Source organism: Temnothorax americanus, unplaced genomic scaffold (genome assembly GCF_048541705.1).
Source record: "Temnothorax americanus isolate GAGA-0224 unplaced genomic scaffold, ASM4854170v1 Scaffold2, whole genome shotgun sequence".
Classification (NCBI taxonomy): domain Eukaryota; kingdom Metazoa; phylum Arthropoda; class Insecta; order Hymenoptera; family Formicidae; genus Temnothorax; species Temnothorax americanus.
This window is the reverse complement of record NW_027509338.1, coordinates 667,307-687,180: the sequence shown is the minus strand read 5'-3', so window position 1 is coordinate 687,180 and position 19,874 is coordinate 667,307. Positions and strand designations below refer to the sequence as shown.

At 34.4% G+C, this 19,874-nt stretch overlaps 2 protein-coding genes across 12 annotated transcripts in view; one reads left to right on the top strand and one right to left on the bottom strand.

Annotated features, from left to right (window-relative positions):
- Positions 1–19,874, bottom strand: part of Shal (potassium voltage-gated channel protein Shal) — a 222,411-nt gene that overhangs the window by 113,194 nt on the left and 89,343 nt on the right. For all 9 annotated transcript variants that reach the window (XM_077405680.1, XM_077405679.1, XM_077405676.1 and 6 more), the window contains exon 2: positions 15,009–15,171. In XM_077405680.1, coding sequence (XP_077261806.1) covers positions 15,009–15,171 — 163 coding nt within the window. The remainder of the gene's footprint in view (positions 1–15,008; positions 15,172–19,874) is intronic.
- Positions 6,515–8,854, top strand: LOC143897225 (katanin p80 WD40 repeat-containing subunit B1-like). 3 transcript variants are annotated; one of them, XM_077405692.1, is made up of 4 exons: positions 6,515–6,799; positions 7,269–7,307; positions 7,390–7,624; positions 8,359–8,854. In XM_077405692.1, exons 3-4 carry the CDS (start codon positions 7,580–7,582, stop codon positions 8,725–8,727), a joined length of 414 nt encoding a protein of 137 aa, XP_077261818.1. In that variant the 5' UTR covers positions 6,515–6,799; positions 7,269–7,307; positions 7,390–7,579; the 3' UTR covers positions 8,728–8,854. The 3 variants fall into 3 exon arrangements, with proteins under 3 accessions (XP_077261818.1, XP_077261817.1, XP_077261819.1); XM_077405691.1 differs by having other exon boundaries at positions 7,269–7,624; XM_077405693.1 differs by having other exon boundaries at positions 6,515–7,624; positions 8,359–8,527; positions 8,597–8,854.

The window sequence follows — 19,874 nt, the reverse complement described above, 5'->3', positions numbered from 1 at the left end:
AATTAAAATGAATAGAAACGTATAAAATTTTTTACTACATAAACATACGTGTAAAAGCATAATACAGAATGAATTTTCGACGGGATCTATTCAACAACTCCGCAGTTTTCATTTCATTATTCACCTTAAGGCTCCTGGGTAGTCACCGCGGCCATATTGAATTCTTACTATCAAGGCGAGGAAAACACCCAATTTTGTTGTGCATGCCATTTTCAAATAAAAAGACATTTCAATAAAACATCACTATAGATCGTTTCAGAACACTTCCAAAATTGGCCGAAAACTATTCTTTTCTTTCGACAATAAACAAACAGCCATAAAACGAAGCCTAAACATACGGGAAAAACAGCCGTTTAACGACTATCGAAAGGAGGTGAAAACGTTCCTTCCGCATGCAAATCTTACTTTTCGGCCAATTTTACGACTTTCACGAATACGTTAAACGTTAGAGCACAAGCACAGAGCAAACAATAAAAAAATAGCACGCACAATAAAATAGGTTGTCAACATGTCACGATGCAGAATTCTCCATTGGAGAGAGTGAGAGGAGAGAGTGGCGTCGCCACCGTCAACGCAGAGTTCTCGGCTCAGGGACCAGGAGCCTTAAGATAATTCACAAAGTTTCCGTTAACTGACGAGATTTATTGAAAACCGCGTGTGAAAGTTGAAATGAGCTTTACGAGTTTCCATGGTTTTTCGTTTCAGGCACCAACTGTCGAAATCAATCCTACGCGTGTAAAGTTAAAGGTAAACGAAGCTGTTTGAAAGTGTATTTATATAACTAAGCTGCTTCATCGCGAGCTTTTTATAATAATAAACAAACTCTGGCTGCCAATGAGCTCGGTCGACTTCATTATAATCCTTACAAGTTAATCTCTAAAAGGCCCGTATTCTCAATTCACTTTTATCAATAAAAGCGCACTTTTATTTCTGAAATGCTATAGTGTATGTAACGTAAACTATAGTATCTCAGAATCAATAAAAACGCGCTTTTATCGATAAAAGTAAACTGAGAATACAGGCCTATATATATAAGGATGTAACAGTAATGCAAACCGATCATAAAATAATATTTGCTTAAAATTATTCTTTCTTCATAAAATTTTATCAATTAATTTTATTTAATAAATGATATATTTGTCTACTTTGATAAAAGCAATCTTAATGGCTCTTTAATTAATTGTTATAATTAACGAATTTTATTCATTTATTAATTTAATATTGGAACATTTTCACTAAATTTAACATCACAAAATTTAAAAATTCTAGAACTATATTTGATCAAATAAAAATTACAAATATTCACACTTCTGATAGCTCTGATAGCTTTATTGAATTCTATAGTTACAGCACAATTTAATCAATTTGTTGAATTTTGATATTCGACAAAACGCACGAGATTATTTAATTAGATTAAAATGTAATAATCTGTTATCATGATAAATATAGCAAATTTATCAGCAATCAATAAATTCAATATACCTTAGAGCTTAAATAAACACGGGATCGTGATCAATTGAACATATAATTGAACATGGGGGGGGGAGAGAGACAGAGAGACAGAGAGAAAGAGAGAGGGAGAGAGGGAGAGAGGGAGAGAGAGGGAGAGGGAGAGAGAGAAGGAGAGAGAGAGAGGGAGAGAGAGAGAGAGAGAGAGAGAGAGAGAGAGAGAGAGAGAGAGAGAGAGAGAGAGAGAGAGAGAGAGAGAGAGAGAGAGAGAGAGAGAGACTATTTGCGTGTCTGATCACATATGTCCTCCGGGGCGAAACCCGGATAACCAGCTAGTCTTGCATATAAAACAATCGGTTTAATAAGTTTATACAGTACATTGTCGAATCATTATTTTATATTTACAAAACCGAAAATAATTTTATGTATGCAATAACTTAATATTTAATAAATGTTACGAATAAAATAAATTTCACAAATTTCACAAATTTCACAAATTTCACAAATGTGTCAAAGTTAAAAATTGCATTTGTTTTAAATCAAGACCAGACAAATCCGTTTGATTTAGCAGAAATGTTGAGAAGAAGAAAAATTTAAGCTCAGAACTCCGAGGATTCTTTTTTGCTTCCTCATAGAGGAAGCTTTGTTTTCGTAAATTCATATATGAACCTTTGATTGCGTATAAAGTGGGCTCTAATCAACCAAATTTAAAAGAATTATATATAAAATAAGGGTAGAAGAAACCAAAGAAAAGATTGTTTTGCTTCCTCATACAGGAAGCTTTGTAATGGTGAAAAATTTTTTTTTTTGAGATTTTGATGGAAATAGGTTTAGAATGTTCTAAAATGTCGAAAAATCATATTAGTAAAAAATGTCCGGAAGTATGTATGTGTGTGTGTGTGTGTGTGTGTGTGTGTGTGTGTGTGTGTGTGTGTGTACGGATTTTTGTACACGCATCTACTTCTACAATTTTTTAGATACCACTTTGAATTTTTGCACACAAATAGAGTATCATTGAAAGTATGTCCTCCTCAAATTTTATTGAAATCGGTCTACCGGTATAGATTTTATGCAGATTTTCCTTTTTTTGAAAAATGTGTTTTACTCTGCCGCTTTCTCAATATTTGAAATAGCGATTTATTTTTAATTTTATTATATTTTCCAGTTTTTTCTACCCCTATTTCATATATAATTCATTAAAATTTGATTGATCAGATCTCGTATTACACACATTTGAAATTTCGAAGAATTCGTACATACATAGAAGCTTTATAAAACTTGATCTGATCAACCAAATTTTAATCAATTATATATGAAATAGGGGTAGAAAAGACTGGAAAATATAATAGAATTAAAAATAAATCGCTATCTCAAATATTTATAATATCGGGCTGATTTTTTTATCGATAAAGTATTGTTTTAGTTTTTAAGTGGACAAGTATTTTTAGTATTTTTTAGTGAATGTATATAATTATTTACGCAGTCCCCAAAAGAGTTAAGTGTAAAATCAGAACCTTTGCTAACAAAGCTTCCTCTATGAGGAAGCCAAAACAAATAAATACCGATAATTATACCTCGAATAAAATAAAAACTTGCACACTTAGGAACTATGAGGAAGCAATGTGCAAGTTTCTACTTGCACAATTGAAAACTACGAGGAAACAATGTGCAAGTTTCTACTTTTTTTGAGTTTTTAATGTCAATATGTTTAGAGTGTTTTAAAACGTCAAAATATTGCATTAAAAAAAATGTCGGTATGTGTGTATGTATGTATGTATGTATATATGTCTGTGCCAAATTTACAGAAATTTCTATAACTCCAGAACTAATCAACTAAATCTTAACGAATTATATATGAAATAGGGGTAAAAAAAACTGAAGAATATAATAGAATTAATAAAAATTGTTAATAATAAAGGAATTACCAATTTCTGTTAAAAAAAAAGTTTACCGAAATTTTTTAATTTTATTATATTCTTCATTCTTCAGTCTTTTCTATTTCTATTTCATATATAATTCTTTAAGGCCGGTATTTTTTTAGTCTTTTCTATCCCTATTTCATATATAATTTTTTAAGATTTGGTTGATTAGACCCAGTTTTATACGCGATCAAAGGTCCACAATTTTGATCGCATATAAAGCTAAGTCTAATCAACCGAATTTAAAAGAATTGTATATGAAATAGAGTTAGAAAAGACCAAAGTAAAATTTGTTTTTTGAGTTTTCGATGCCATTGGTTGATTAGACCCAGCTTTATACGCGATCAAAAGTCCATAATTTTGATCGCATATAAAGCTGTCTAATCAACCGAATTTAAAAAAATTATACATGAAATAGGGGTAGAAAAGACCGAGGTAAAAATTGTTTTTTGAGTTTTTAAAGCCAATGTGTTGCTTATGTTCAAAAACGTCGAATTTAAATTTTATGAGTATCGGTTTTGAGGATTGGCTATCCATCAAATAACTTAGGGTAGATTGAGGCGAATCGGATTAATATAAGTTGTAAGACAATTTTCGTTAGTATTTTATTTTAAACGAGCAATTTTATCGTACTAATTAGTAATCTGATTTGCCTCGGTCTACCCTATATATTTTTTAGGCAGAAATCGGTAACTTTTTCACTAATCTTCGCCAAATTCGAAACAACCTCCGTTTAATGATACCTTATATATAAGATTACGTGTATGATTAGTACACTTTTTAGGCAAAAATTGGTAACCCCTTCACCGATCATTGCCAAATATTTAACACTAATCTATCTTTAATGATACTCTATCCATAAACAAAAATTTTGCAAGTAGAAACTTGCACATTGCTTCCTCATAGTTTTTTAGTGCGCAAGTAGAAACTTGCACATTGCTTCCTCATAGTTTTTTAGTGTGCAAGTAGAAACTTGCACATTGCTTCCTCATAGTTTTTAAATGTGCATGTAGAAACTTGTACATTGCTTCCTCATAGTTTTTAAGTGAGCAAGTAAAAACTTGCACATTGCTTCCTTATAGTTTTTAAGTGTGCAAGTAGAAACCTGCATTGCTTCCTCTATGAGGAAGCCAAATTAATAAATATCTACTAATAATTATGCATCCAAAAACAGGCTTCCTCATAGAGGAAGCAATGTGCAAATTTCTACTTGCACACTTGAAAACTATAAGGAAGCAATGTGCAAGTTTCTATTTTCTCACTTAAAAACTATAAGGAAGCAATGTACAAGTTTCTACATGCACATTTAAAAACTATGAGGAAGCAATGTGCAAGTTTTTTACTTTATCGTTTCAGCAAAATTATGTCTGAATTATCGAGGGCTCGTAACGCATCGTCGTTGATTCGCTTAGCCTCTCGGTCGAAAAATATCTCAGCATATGCCTGATGTACAGCACTTAGGTGTCAAAATAAATCCTTTGCGGAGAGCGACTTTACGATCTATAAATTTAAAAATTTTTGTCGAACGTATAATGACGAAGAGAGGCAGCGAAATCGGTAGAAATCGGATAATTAATCAATATCGATATCTCTTTTAACATTCCTGGCTAATTTAAGACTAAGTTAAATTTTGCTCGCACGTAACACCTGATTATATCACAGATATATTTTGCTGTGTGGGAACTATTCCAGTTCAATTCTAGAGGTACTCGGCAAATAGTGACATCTGCAATATAATGGAAAATATTATTTATCTATATTATATTCCCTTGAATGTGATTAAATACTTCAATAAAAACTTCAACGTACTGATACTCATACTTACTGATTTTGATATCCATGTGACTGTGTTGCCATAAAAAATCATAGCCTCTTAAAGTTATAAGTTTGCACGTTATACTCTTGAATTCAACAAAATATTCCCAAATAGGATCAGATTTTGAGCGAGTTGCATTTTATTTTTCTCTATCAAACACATACTTACACAAGTTGTTTGATTCTCTACTATTAAGGCTGCATTCCGATATTCACTGTCAGTACTGCAAATCTATATTTTACGTCACGATTTTCAGTACTGAAAGTTGCTGACAGTAAATATCGGAATGCAGCCTAAATGTAGTATAGATATCGAGTCAAAATTTAACCCTCCGAATACCCTGCGTTTACTCGAAATCCTTTGAAAGAGCATATGCCGCCGTACTGTGCACCCTGCTTATAACCTATTTGGACTCTACTTTCAGATTTTGTCATGAAAAGATCACTCCTGGGAACCTCCTCAAACTTCCTCTAACTATGATCGAACCTCCATTTAATCTCGTTACAATTCATGGCTTGTGCGATGACTTCACGTACCCTTCGTAGGCGTCCTAATGTTCCGCGCTCACTCCGCAGACTCTCCGTACGCGTCCTAATGTTCCGCGCTCACTTCGCAGACTCTCCGTACGCGTTTCATGTGTGCTCTCCGTTCACCCTCCCTACAATTCGACGTAGGCATCTATTCCCGTGAGCCTCCGTGTACCCTCTGTAGAACCTTCGAAATACTTTTTTCTAAAACTTCGATAGAGCCTCCGTACACTCTATTCCCGTAAGCCTCCGTGTATCCTCTGTAGAACCTATAATTGTCTATATGTTGCCGACCCATAAAAGTAAAACGTTCCCCAAAATATTAAGAGAGAAATTTATTCATCATCTGCAATAATATATGATAAATGGCGTGTCTCCGTGCCAAAAACAGGTCAGATTCCGCTATAAAAAAGATTACGTTGCAATGACAAGTTTGAACAATTAAGATAAAATTTTCAAAATTTCAACAAAATATAATGTTGTATAAGATCACTGAATATATAGACCTTTTATGTATTATTTAAATCATAGTAACACGGCAGGCAACTCGTTTTTATGTTTTATAATTGTATTTTATATCATATTTTACATTATGTGTCAATATACAATCATGTGTCAATAGATAAGTCAATCAAAAGAATGTGATTATATAAATGCCACTTATACCGACGAAGCACGCGGACGGTTATGATAAGAAAGAAAGACGCGGTAATTGTTTACACTTTACGCCGTTGAGCCGCTCTGCGCGCGTGCCGCGCGTGGCGCGGAAAAGTGCGTTTTGACAAATGATAACCGTCCGCGCGCGGCACCATATAGCCCAGCCAGCCCAGCGGTGTGTTGCTGTTGCTATACGTGCCCTTGCCAAGACCTCCAGTGATACCGGAATATTCGATCCTCGGGCGCCGGTGATGAGCTCTATCGCACGACACAGTCGCACGCCGTCACGTAAGAGAAACAAGAATTTTCTCAGAATAAATTGGTTCAGCTGCATGACGAACTTTTGGCTCGGGTCAGTTTTATTGTAGCTGGCCGGGCATTTTCACGCAGACTCGCTATATATGTCCTAAGAAAGGACATCGCAAGCTAAGGTAAGTGAAAGTTATATTAAGAATTGAGTGTCCCTCGGATACAATAGTGACAGCAAAATATTATACGCTACAACATTGTACAGATCGAATGGGTTTTCCAAACTTTAAAACACAGTTTTATTCCTTGTTAGATAGTGAAATCATTAAAATCGAAATCACATTATCATAATTGGTTAGGACACCCGCACAAATTGTTGGGGGTTCCAGGTTCGAATTCTGGCTGAGGTGATATTTTTTGCAATAATTTCTTTCTAATAATTTGATTTTGAATTTAATGATTTTACTATCTAACGAGAAATAAAACTGTGTTTTAAAGTTCGAAAAACCCATTCGGCGCGCAGTTACTGAGTTGGAAGATTTATACATCATGGCCAGTTGAGTCGATTAATAATTTTGTTACAGTAAGATAGAAACTTTGAAATTATGTAAAAATATAATACAATTGTTTGCCAACATTTTTTTGTTGCAGATTTCCGATTTCTAATATAAATCTCCCGGCAAAGACAAGGTAAATTGTTTGATAAATATTGATTTTTGCTATTGTTTTGTATATGTTATTATAAGATGATGTAATTTGAGCGCATTTTTAGGTAGAAATATATCCTGGAACGAACTTTTATTTTTATGAGGGCATCAAAGTGAATATTATGGATAAATCCAAAGTTTTGGACCAACAAACATCAGAGCTTGTCAATCACTGGCCTCTCCTCGTGCGGCATGCACTGATCGAGGTATATGGAAAGAATTTAGCCTTATTTTGTGCAAAAGGCAGCAAAAAGGATGGACGCCCGGGTATCGATGCCCAGTTTTATACAGCTCTTTACTGTGAGTATCTTTTGTGCACATATATGTTACAAAAAATGCTTATTTTCAACGATAAAAGTAGGGTTTAGAGGGGGACAAATAATGGTAAAATCAATTTTTCAAGATCACATGAAATTTATTGCCATTTCTTTTAAATAAAATCATATGATTTTTCTTACATGATATAATTTCTCCAATTATTCTGCATATAAAAGTGTTAAGAAAAAATTACTACAAAATTAACCCTAATCCTTCCAACATAATTGTTGTAAAAAAATATTTAAATAAATAAGATTTCCAAATTTTCTTTACATTAATTTTTAGTCGAAGGTATAAAGATATAATAATTTTTGGGGAATTTTTCAAAGCTAGTATTAACATACTGAAAAACGCGTGGGACTCGAAAGTGCATGGTTGGAGAAATTAAGTGCCGCAAAAAACGTTGGAGGGATTAGGGTTAATATCTACTTTACGAGGTATTTCATACTTTATTCTGGCATATTTTAACAATAAATATAAATATAAAAAAATATAAAATATCTCGTAAACTATTGATTTTTTGATAACTTTATTTAAATACTTTTATATGCAGAATAACTGGAGAAATTATATTATGTAAGAAAAATTATATGATTCCATTAAAAAAAAATGGCGACAACTTTATGTGACTTTGAAAAATGGATTTTTTTCAAAAATTGATTTTACCATTTTTGTCTCTCTATATCCTACAACTTTTTTATGGAACATTTTTTTAGAAAATACTCTGGCACAATAAAGATCTTAAGGCCGCGGTGGAATCTGCAGTCGCGATGAACGACCTGGCGGTCATCGTGGATCTTCTGGGTATTTTTACATTAAAACCAGCGATGTGGAACTTGGACCTGTGCAATTTCTTATTGGGTTTCATCAGCGATCTCTTTCAGAGTAAATATGAGATGTATATAACTGTAGCTTGCGCGGCATTGAGAATTATTCTTCGTAATTTCGCCCCAGTGATAAAGGTAATGATTGCTAGCGTGTTTACTTTCATTACTCGCAACAAAAAACTCGATCTGCGAGACGTGTCACGATGGAAGTTTGTATCAACAGTACGTTCAGAACGGATTTTTATCCAATCCGAATAATATATCGTTTAAAATTACTTTACTATTAATTCAGACATAAAACATATGTATTAAATTTTTTTTGTAATTCTTTCTGATGTATATGTAATTACCTTTTATATAACTTAGACCCCTTATAATTAGTGTCCCTTACAATTACGTTATATATTTACAATTTAAACATATAGCTTAAAAAACAAGAAATTAATTTTTAAGTATTATAAAAATATAAAATATTAGTGCTATACTTTCAAAGAATATTAATTTTACTTATATTAATATAGTTATATTAATGATATTTTCTCTCGTTCAAATACATTATTGAATGTATCTTATATTTATTACCAGTCTTATTTATTTATACGCCTCATTAATTTATATTTCCCTTTTTTGTCATATATTTGCGATGTATGGAACCTATTCTCGAAGGTCACCGAGAACCCTTCTTAGACCCTAACATTTTGATATTAATTTCCCAGGTAGCAAGGTGACGTTTAAAGACGTCGTCATTTGACATTACTCTGCTATCTGGGTATCCTCACCTCGAGGCTGCGATATAGATATAAAAGGCTCGAATAATCGCGTACTAATAATGATTCATTGTTGTTGAAATTTAGTATTCGAGAAGTACTTATAGCCTGCGTTCGTTTATTCTTTATAATACACGTAACGTGTATTATAGATTTTATTTTCCCAATAGCTTCCAATGTGAATAATCGAACGCATAAGTACTTCTCGAATACTGAATTTCAACAACAATGAATCATTATTATTAGTACGCGCTTATTCGAGCCTTTTATATCTATATCGCAGCCACGAGGTGAGGATACCCAGGTAGCAGAGTGATGTCAAATGACGACGTCTTTAAACGTCATCTTGCTACCTGGGAAATTAATATCTACAAAATGTTAGGGTATAAGAAGGGTTCTCGGTGACCTTCGAGAATAGGTTCTACAGAGGGTACACGGAGGCTTACGGGAATAGAGTGTACGGAGGCTCTATCGAGGTTTTAGCAAAAACGTGCTGAGAGTCTAAGGAGGGTATTTCGAGGTTTTATCCAGCCATGCGACGTCGAATCTGCGAATTGTAGGGAGGGTGAACGGAGAGTCGCCAGACTTCGCGTAACCTCCGTAGACGTTAAATGGGTAAAAACTGCCATTTGAGAAGTGACCGGAGGCTCGGCGACATAGACAAATGCTTTGTTACGTGACCCTCCGTTCATTCCGTTCAAGGAGAGTGTGCGATCGCGATCTCGGGCGTTACGGAGGGTCTATTTTTTATTTTATCAACAAGCACAAAGTTATTCTTTTAAACTTTTTTCTCTTAAGTTCAACGGTTTGTCCAAGTTTATTTTGTTCCACAAAAAAATGATGCCGTTATTATCACGCGATATAATATATGTATACCTTCTGACCGGGCAAACATAGTAAAGAAGAATCGATGCGACGGACAATAAAGTAACCGACGTTAAACGGAGATTCGTGTCGCTGTTTGCGCCGACGGTCAGGGGAAATCGATCCGGACCCCTGTTTGCCCGTTAACGCCGAACGTAACATTAAATGCAGATGCAAAGTTCACAGTGGCGTTTACTGACAATGTAGATATATCGATGACGGCCATGCCGCCCCTAAATCACACAGCTATTACGGCAGTCCATGTTCGATCGCCGGGCGTGTAATATGCGGGGAGATAGTAACCGCGTGAGTGGCTTTATATTAACTCGGGCAACAATGACGTGAGGTCGAGAACTCCCTTTTTGCGGTGAGAACTTCCAACGATGCGTGACACAATTTCTTGACGTCCAAAATTTGATATTATCACACGCTCGCGGCATTTGACCTAACATTCTTGCCACGGCACATTGCCGCAAATTAAATGATATTGTCCAATGGAGATGCACAGGACACTCGCGCAAAGTTAACAACGACTGTTTCTATTTCCGTTTCAGATTTTCAAATTAGCTCAGTAGATTTTCACGCGAGATCTACGAGTATAACGTGACGTATTATCGACTGTCGCCGTCGGTTCATTATACCGCTACTTCATATATATAGGAGTCGCGCGCAGACTGGAAATCGCAGCGTATAGAATACGTAATGAACGATTGTAAAGCTCCTTGAATCAGCATGAATCATGGAAATAAGCAGAATACTGCCAGATATTCATGTGGACAGTTATCCTTCCGCCGTTCCTTTAGCCGCGCTTATTCCTTCAGTCTCTCAGAATAATCTAGAATCGTTCTCAGATCTTATTAATTTTTTCAGGTGGTCCTTTCGTGAGAACAAGTATTAGATAAGTACCTAAATATTTGATATATGTTAAATATACAGTAATAAAGGACATGTGTACGAAAAATCAAGTGAGGTTACCGACACTTTACAAGAAATAAGTCATTCTAAATGTGCGTTCGCGGAGCGTGCCATTATCATTCTATCCTTGTTTACATCTAATGAACGAGGAAGATAAAATGATGCAAATCGCCACGGCCAAGGTTTTCAACGAATAATACATGTACTTAGCGATCAGATGAATACATTATTCATGTCTTAAAATATCCTTGAAATTTCCGAATTTCGTACATACCTTGAAAATAAAAGCTTGCCGAATGTTTTGCTCTGATATATGAGGTTAAATAAGTAGTGGATCCAATCGCATATTGCTTTACTCGTACTGTCATGCCTGACCTAACCTAAGTCGAGTCTAACCGCACTACTATTGTGATATTTTTTTAATTAGTAAATAATTAAATACGATTAAATTGTGCGTGTAAAATCATGTTATATTATTAAAATTATTGGGATGTTGTGTAATGTTTGTCACTATGTTTGTTTTCAATTACCTCACGACGGACTGTTACTTGACTAGCTGGGTCCGCAAAAGGACCACCTTAACATGAAACTCACGATTCCTATTTTGACAGTTCAAAAATCTTCAAGATTTCTGTAACGAAAAATCTTTCAAAGAAGAGAACTGTATCAAATTTTATAAAGGTTCCGTTTTCAAAATGTTATTCGTGGTAACACTAAAAAGCATCGTTCACCAGAGCACTTAAAATTCTAGATACACGACGCGTCGCGTCGCGCGATTCCAAGCGAGTGTCACGAGCACGAGAACTCACAGCGCAAAAGTTCAAACGTCGACGAGGCGCAGGAAAGAAGCCGGTTGATGAAAAATCCGTCGCTGTTCAAGAACGAGAATCAGAACAAACGTGTGTCCATGCATATGTAGATGCGACTGCATCTGCAATGCAGATCTGCGCGGCATCGGCGAGTCGACCTTCGCGAAACCGAGTGATCCGAGACTTCGCAATTCCGTATTCGAACCAATTCAAAAAATTACAAAATAAACTAAAATTAAGAGCAGAAAACAAGAGATAGATAGATAGACAGACAGAAAAAAAGAAAGAGAGAAAAGAAAGAAGAAAGAAAAAGAATCAAATTATAATGGATAAAACAAAGATATTAATCTTCTATAGAGTTCTTCGAATCATAAAATAATACAATTGCTTAATTGCTTTGTTCATATTGTTTATAACGTTATCATATCACGTAGCGTTTCTATCTCATTGACAGTTTCCTAAAAAAGTAAATGCTTCTACAGTCCATGATTTTTATTGACAAATAAAAAACTATAAATTAATAAAACATTACTTTTTAAATTTATATTCTTTACATTAAATATATCTAAAAGATCGCGACTAAGTTTTTAATAAATAGCAGAACAATAAGTAATATTAACCAAAAGAATATTCTTGAAACACAAAAATGCCCCTACATAATAAATAATGTAAAATACAATACAATCTAATACAGTGACAAACACACTATAGCGCGACACGGCACTAACACGAGAGTACTGACGTTTGTTTGCTGAACGAGAGCAATGGAGGGTTAATGTTTAGATAGCGCAAATAACAATATCTGGAAATCTACCAATCTTCCTGCAACATCTGGTTAATTTTTTAGTTCTCAGGAAATTGCGCCCTGAAAAAGTTTCGCTCGACGGTAAAATTTTGCAAGTTAGAGTGAATTATATCGTTCGATTTATAACTGCAACGTAAATCCTTTTTACTCGCAACATGGTACATTTTCGCGAAATCGAGCGTACAGGGAAGATTTAAGACAGCGCGCAGTTGACTTCTTCCTTCAGCTGAGCGTGACTCCATCCCTCTTCTGGAGATCGATCCAGACGAGTCGTCGATATCTCCTTAAATCGTTGCAAGTATGCCGGGCGTGAGCAAAGTAAACGCATAAGCGTACACGTGCGGGAATAAATCGTCCATTCGCGCGGGAGAGATTTAAAAGATCTCGCCTTTCGAAATAAATCTTGCGCGCGCGCGCACACACACACACGCCCGCGAGTTCTTGTAAAAATATCGCGCGCCAGTGGATGATATTCTGCGTGAGAGGATACAAAAGCTAGACGCGGCGTCTCGCGGTAAGATATTCGAGGCAATGATTTTGCCATTTCTTCTCTCTATTTTTCGAGACGAATTCGGCCAGAATTCTTTTTACGAATTGATCGATGCGCCGCCGAAATGTCGACGCTAAAAATGGTAATCGTGTCACAGGAGGGAAACGAGTGTGCGAGAATGACTGTCCTTATTTCATCGTGATACTATATAAGAGATACTTTTAAGAAGCTCGGAAAAAGATGCTTCTTCTTTTCGATATTTATAAAAAAAAATTAAATTATTTAGATAATAATTAATAATATCTAACGTGACAGTATTAATTTAACTATAAAAGCCTAATTTTCAAAAATCTATTTAATTTATTTTAAATCAAGTATTGTTTATAAAAAAAAATTTTTATATACTATAACATTTTAATATTACTAACAAATTGTTATATTAATTTTTAATCAAGAATGCATACTTTAATTAACCTCTTACTTTTTGGAAACTATTATAAAGCTTGAAAAAATAATATAATATTAAAGGTAAAAAGAATAAAGAAAGTTTTAAAACGTCTTCATCGGAAAGGCTAACTTGTTTTCCTTTCTTGATGACATCAGTTTGTGAGATGCTCGGTTAAATGATCATAAACTGTGCCACGGGGACGAAGTTACAAGCTACACGTGCGTGGGTGAGAATAAATCGTCCGACTTCTGGAAACGACGACGCGAAACGAGCTAACGTGTCATCGACCGCAACCCGACTAGGGACCACCACTTCCTCCCTATAATGGAAGAAATATCTTTCGAAACGTCGATATTGGGAGGATTATACGAAAATGGCGACGGGAGAGTTCCTCACCTTTTATACGAGAATGTCGACCGCGAAAATACGTTCCGCGATCGCAGCCACGTCATCCTCGATATTGTTGCATGAAAATCAACTCGCAGTGAGTTGCAAATTCCTACAATTTGCAACTCACTTTTACGAAGATCGTTCTATTTTATCTCTCCGTTTTACGAAAAGATTTAGGAATATAAATCTCGTTACTTGGTACACGTCATCACGCGTTGCAGGCAACAAAATTTAAATAGAATTTATATTTTGTTGCCTAAATTAGATATTTCTTAACATTATTTCTTTCTCTCCGCGCGGTATATTGTCGCGCGTCAGTATTATTTCAGGACGTCTTGTATATTCTAGAAAGCAATTCTGAATATTAATAATATATTCCGCGATTTTTTTCTTATTACAGTAGCAGTCACGCGACATAATGAAACAGCGGGAGAAAAGATCGGTTGCTCTGCCTCGCTCGCGACTTTGTTACGCGAACGGCCTTGAGCTAGCGAAGCGAGTTTTTTAGTCCGAAGACAGCATCCAGAAGTATCGATATCCATTGTACTAGAATAAAATACACACTCGACCGCGCGAATAGTGACGAGGCTATTTGTAGATGCGCATCGTACACGTGAAAAAGAAACACACATTTCAAGAGACATCCTACATAAAATTGTAATGGATACATATCAATATAAGATGTAATAACTAAACGCGAAAGACATGTTAAATTATTACAGGATCATGTGATACTGACTTCATATATGATAGATCTCTTATACCACAAATTTTTTCTTCAGAATTAACAAATAGTTAATTTTGCGTGAACTATTGAATCAACTTTTCTTCTATATTTTACACAATTTTTCAAATTTTTCCATTTTACCATTCGATATCTTAATAACTAAAAGTTTCAAATAAAAATTACGTTAAAGTTTATTTCAAAATTGAAAGATGATTGATGCTCTATCATTTATTTTTAACTCTGCTTTTCAAGTTGCAAAAAATTGTCCTGTTATTAAATTTTATACAAGTAATGTAATATATTTTTGAAGTATCTTGCACTCACCCTTTGCGCCTTCCGCTTATCAGCACGTTGGTTTTGATGATATATTCTGCTGAAGTTGCTGACGATTACAGGTACCGGTAAAGCGATCACTAGGACGCCGCTCAAGGAGCATACACCCCCGACGACTTTCCCCGCAATCGTTTTCGGAACCATGTCACCGTAGCTGAAACAAGCAGAAAAATATTTGTTAAAGCAACAATTCCATGACCGTACAAATACCGTACAAGTGCTAATTGACCTTTCTCAATCTTTTTCTAATTGCATATGTGTGCAGTAAAGCGTGTTTACATTGATATGCTGTCCAAATTTTATAGGATTTTTAAGAAAATGAGTTTACAGACGTACTACCTTAAAATACAATATTTTAATAATAAAATCACATGACTCAATACGAGATGTCATTCCATAAACCTCGTAAAGTAAAAATTACTGCTAAACACCAAAAATACCAAATTTTTATAATTTATCCTCTTCACAATGTATCTTTCTTTGTGATTATCAAAACATTTAGAAAATTAAATATATTTAACAAACATGGAATAATCGAATATCTCGAGAGTAACAGCCATGTAATAATTTATAAATTCTCCCCAAATTCCAAAATTTAAGAATCATGATAAATTCTCGAACATAACCAATTCTTTATACATTCTAAACTTTAGTATACAACTATATTATGGACTATAAAATTTAGAGAAAAATAAAAACAGAAATTCGTAAAATTCAAAAACTCTAAAATATATAATTTCAAGATGCAACAATGTTATGGTTTCCAATTTGAGCATGCATATATTAGAAGTCAAGGATTCCGATAGTCACCGTTTCTGTTGTATGCTTAAACCCCAAGATTCATGGGCATGCAGGATTTACATATTCTACAATCCAATATATTTCACAGTTCAAAGATTTCCAAACTCGTCGGATCACATTCATTTTGAGATACCGCATAATAATTTCAGGCGAATGTCGCGCCTCGCGCGACGGACATTCATTCGCGAAACATTATTATGAGCATTGTTGGCGACACAAAACAGTATAGCAGCTTAGACAAACGATCCGGCCAAATGTTCAGAAGACACGATGGAATTATGCATTCCCCCGACATCGTCGCCCGCGGGAGCACACATCGTGGCGAGGGAAATGGGAGAACGTGGATAATTCACCGAGTGCTTGAAGAATTCAGCCGTAAAGGATACGCTCGTCCTCGTTTCCCAGTCGCGCGAATGTCCGTCCGTAAAACTATTTCTTGGCTGCACGTGGCTCGCTACGTGGTCGATCATTTTCCGCAAAATTTCCCAGTCTAGCCTCTTTACATATTTACTGCATATATCGAGTGTCGCAAATACGCGACCGTGCAAAATGCGTGGATATTTGTTCAATTTTCTTTCGTGGACGATGCGCTTGAACATATTTGCGTTCCGTTAAAATTGACGATAAGGTGATAAGAACTGTTTTTTAGAATCTACATTGCTTCGTTTTATCGGCTAATTTTACTATTGAGATAATTGGATCATAAAAATTTATATCATAATTCGAAATATTTGTCGAAATTGAATAGAAAATGAAAGATGATATTCGCAAAAGAATTATTATTCACCTAGTATGAAATGTAAATTTAAATCGTATTTGCCATTCGCATAGTGACGTATATATTTCTTGAAAAAAAGTAAAAATATTCACGGAATCTACGTTATTTTCGGTCACTTTGATTGTATTCGTCTAAAAAAAATTAATGATTCAAGATATTCCTTACGAATTTGCTACTCACTGACGAGCTCTCTTTGTGCCTCAATAACTTTTCATATGCGAAATATTTTCAACCGACATTTCCAAATATTACCTCATCTTTTTATGCCGACTATATATTCCGCAATTCGTCGCGTACGTCAGCATTTTCCGCTGGTTTCATCCACGACGTATATCTTCCGTTCAAGCAGGACGAAACCTGCAGGTGCGACAGCCTAGAGATAGTGACGTGTGAGTTCAAGCAAGGACGCGATAACGGAAAGAATTGAGCGAGACAATGGTATCTTTAAAGGAAACCATTGCGATTGACAAAAAAATATTTCGTGCAGTTATTTGTTTATTGTAAAAATACCAGGATACAATAATCAAATCCTACAGAGGACCGCTGTTTAGAATATTATACAGAGAAAATGCACCCAATTAGCATTTCCGTCAACTACGACTCATACTACGTTTACGCGAGCGTTACTTCTGTAGTAACTTACGATATATCACTCGTTTACGCGGAGTAAATCATCGTAAGTTACGACAAAATCCCGTTTACGCGAAGGAATTATCGTAAGTTACTACAGAAGTAACGCTCGCGTAAACGTAGTATTAGATCGCTATTTATTGTAATTGGTAACAATTTTATTGCAATTTTGTGCGCCCCGTGACAACGTTTAATTCGAATTTGACTTCAACTTTGTTTTTATTGCGTGTCGTATTATTCACCGGCGATGACTATATTTTTCAATGTTTCTAATGTAAACTCCAACAGTGATTATTTTTATTTTTATACTTTTATTGGTAATTATGCAGTATAGGGGAGGCACCTTCGATGACCTTGACCTTGACATATGTTGTCAAGGTCACTCTCCTGAGTGACCTTCAAAAGGTTTTAGCCGTCGCTCGTTTTTTATTAAAAAGTTATTAACAAAAAATGTTTGGCGACTTCACCGATTTCAATGACCTTGATATATGTTGTCAAGGTCATGACCCCGAGTGACCTTCAAAAGGTTTTAGCCGTCGCTCGTTATTCGTTAAAAAGTTATTAACAAAAAAAGTTTGGAAAATATAACATATATAGGTGCATATATAGGTTAGTTGACGCGCTTTAAACACTTAAATACTTTTAAAGCGCGTCACTAACCTACATAGGTACGATTTACTGCTTTAAATGTTGTGTTTTGGTAAAACAGCGATTTTTTCGCAAAATAAAGTATTCTCTGCTTTAACAAAAAATTTTCAATTTATCAACTATTTACTGCTTTAAATGTTGTGTTTTGGTAAAACAGCGATTTTTTCGCAAAATAAAGTATTCTCTGCTTTAAAGAAAAACGTAATATTAGTCGTTTATGCCTCTCAGTATACTTAAAATAACTGCTATATTTTCGAAACTTTTTTTGTTAATAACTTTTTAACGAATAGCGAGCGACGGCTAAAACCTTCTGAAGGTCACTCAGGAGAGTGACCTTGACAACATATATGTCAAGGTCAAGGTCATCGGAGGTGCCTCCCCTATACTGCATAATTACCCTTTTATTATTATGTAACTTTGAATGTAATGCTACCTTATACCCTGAGGAAGACCAAATAAAATCGAAACGTTGGCTTGATGATTAAAATTTAAATTTTATATATAGTTTTTTATCAACATCCTAATATTGCTCGGAATATTGGCCGTAATATTACTTAGCTTTATTGTAAAAATTTATACTTTTACATTATCGGATATAAACTCAATTTTTTTAATTCTAATGCGAGAAACCGTAACTGAAAAAATTACTACAGAAATGCAAATATAGAAAAGTACATATATTGAAAATATAATAATTTTCATAATAATTATTAAAAAAAAAATTTAGAATTCTAGAATATAAGAAATTGAACTTCTAAACTTCATAAAAAATAAAATTTCTTATTACTCTAATTTAACTATAGAATTGTTGATTTATAAGGATTGAGAATAGGAAAAGGGTACAAAATATCAAGAATTTTATACCATAAAACTCCCCTTGCAAAGCAATATTCTTACAATTCAAGGATTCTTGCGTTTTGGCACTCTAAAGCTTGAATTGTCTATAAATTTACAAAATATGTCAAAACTAAAAATTAATCAGGGATTTTATAGATGCAACAAATAATTGTATGAAAAGTTCTATCATGTATAAAATTCACTCTTAAAGGTTCACATGATTATATTTAGAATATTATATGACATTTTTTTCAAATATTAAAAATTTCCGGAAGAAAAGGGGATGCCGGTACACTTAAAGCTCGCCACGACAATTAGTACAAAAAGAATGACGCATTATTACTGGGGAAACCAGAAACTACACTCAGAGAAAAAATCATTGTCATGGCAACTATAAAGTGACAACTATGCAAGTTGTATATTCAAATAATTATTTTAAATAGTTAAATGAACTATTTTATAGTTATTACAACTAAATTAATGGTTAAGAGAACTAATTTAATGGCCAAGAGAAATAATATATAATTGTTGCACAAACTTTATTGGAGAAATAACATGGACTATATAATTATAATTCCGCGAACTGTTTAATAATTAGTGCAACTAATTTAATGGTTAAGAGAACTAATATATAATTATTGTACAAACTTCATGGGAGGAATAACATGGACTATGTAATTTTAATTCCGTGAACTGTTTAATAATTAGTGCAACTAAAGTGAGTGGTTAAGAGAACTAATAAATGTGAACAAATAATACATCAACTTTTTTTTATGGGTTATAGAAATTAAAATACTATAGTGACTTATTGAAATATATAAATATTGTCAGACTTATTAAATAACATGATTAATGTAACTATATTTATAACGTTATAGTTGTTGTTTTATAACATTATTACGCACACTATATTTTTATGGTCATTATTATGAAGACATTTAGTTGGTTGAAATATGAGAGTCACGATACCATCAGAAATATATGACTATAGTCGGCATAGGCATAGCCGACCGTGAGCATAGGGCTACGGCATAGCTACGTCATAGCTGAAGAGAGAATGAGACAGCAGATCGTATGTCTGTCCTATTCTTTTCGCTCGAAGCTTCTCGCGACGCGCCACGTGCCGATCCCAGGTAGCAAACACAAGTCATTTTGCAGACGTC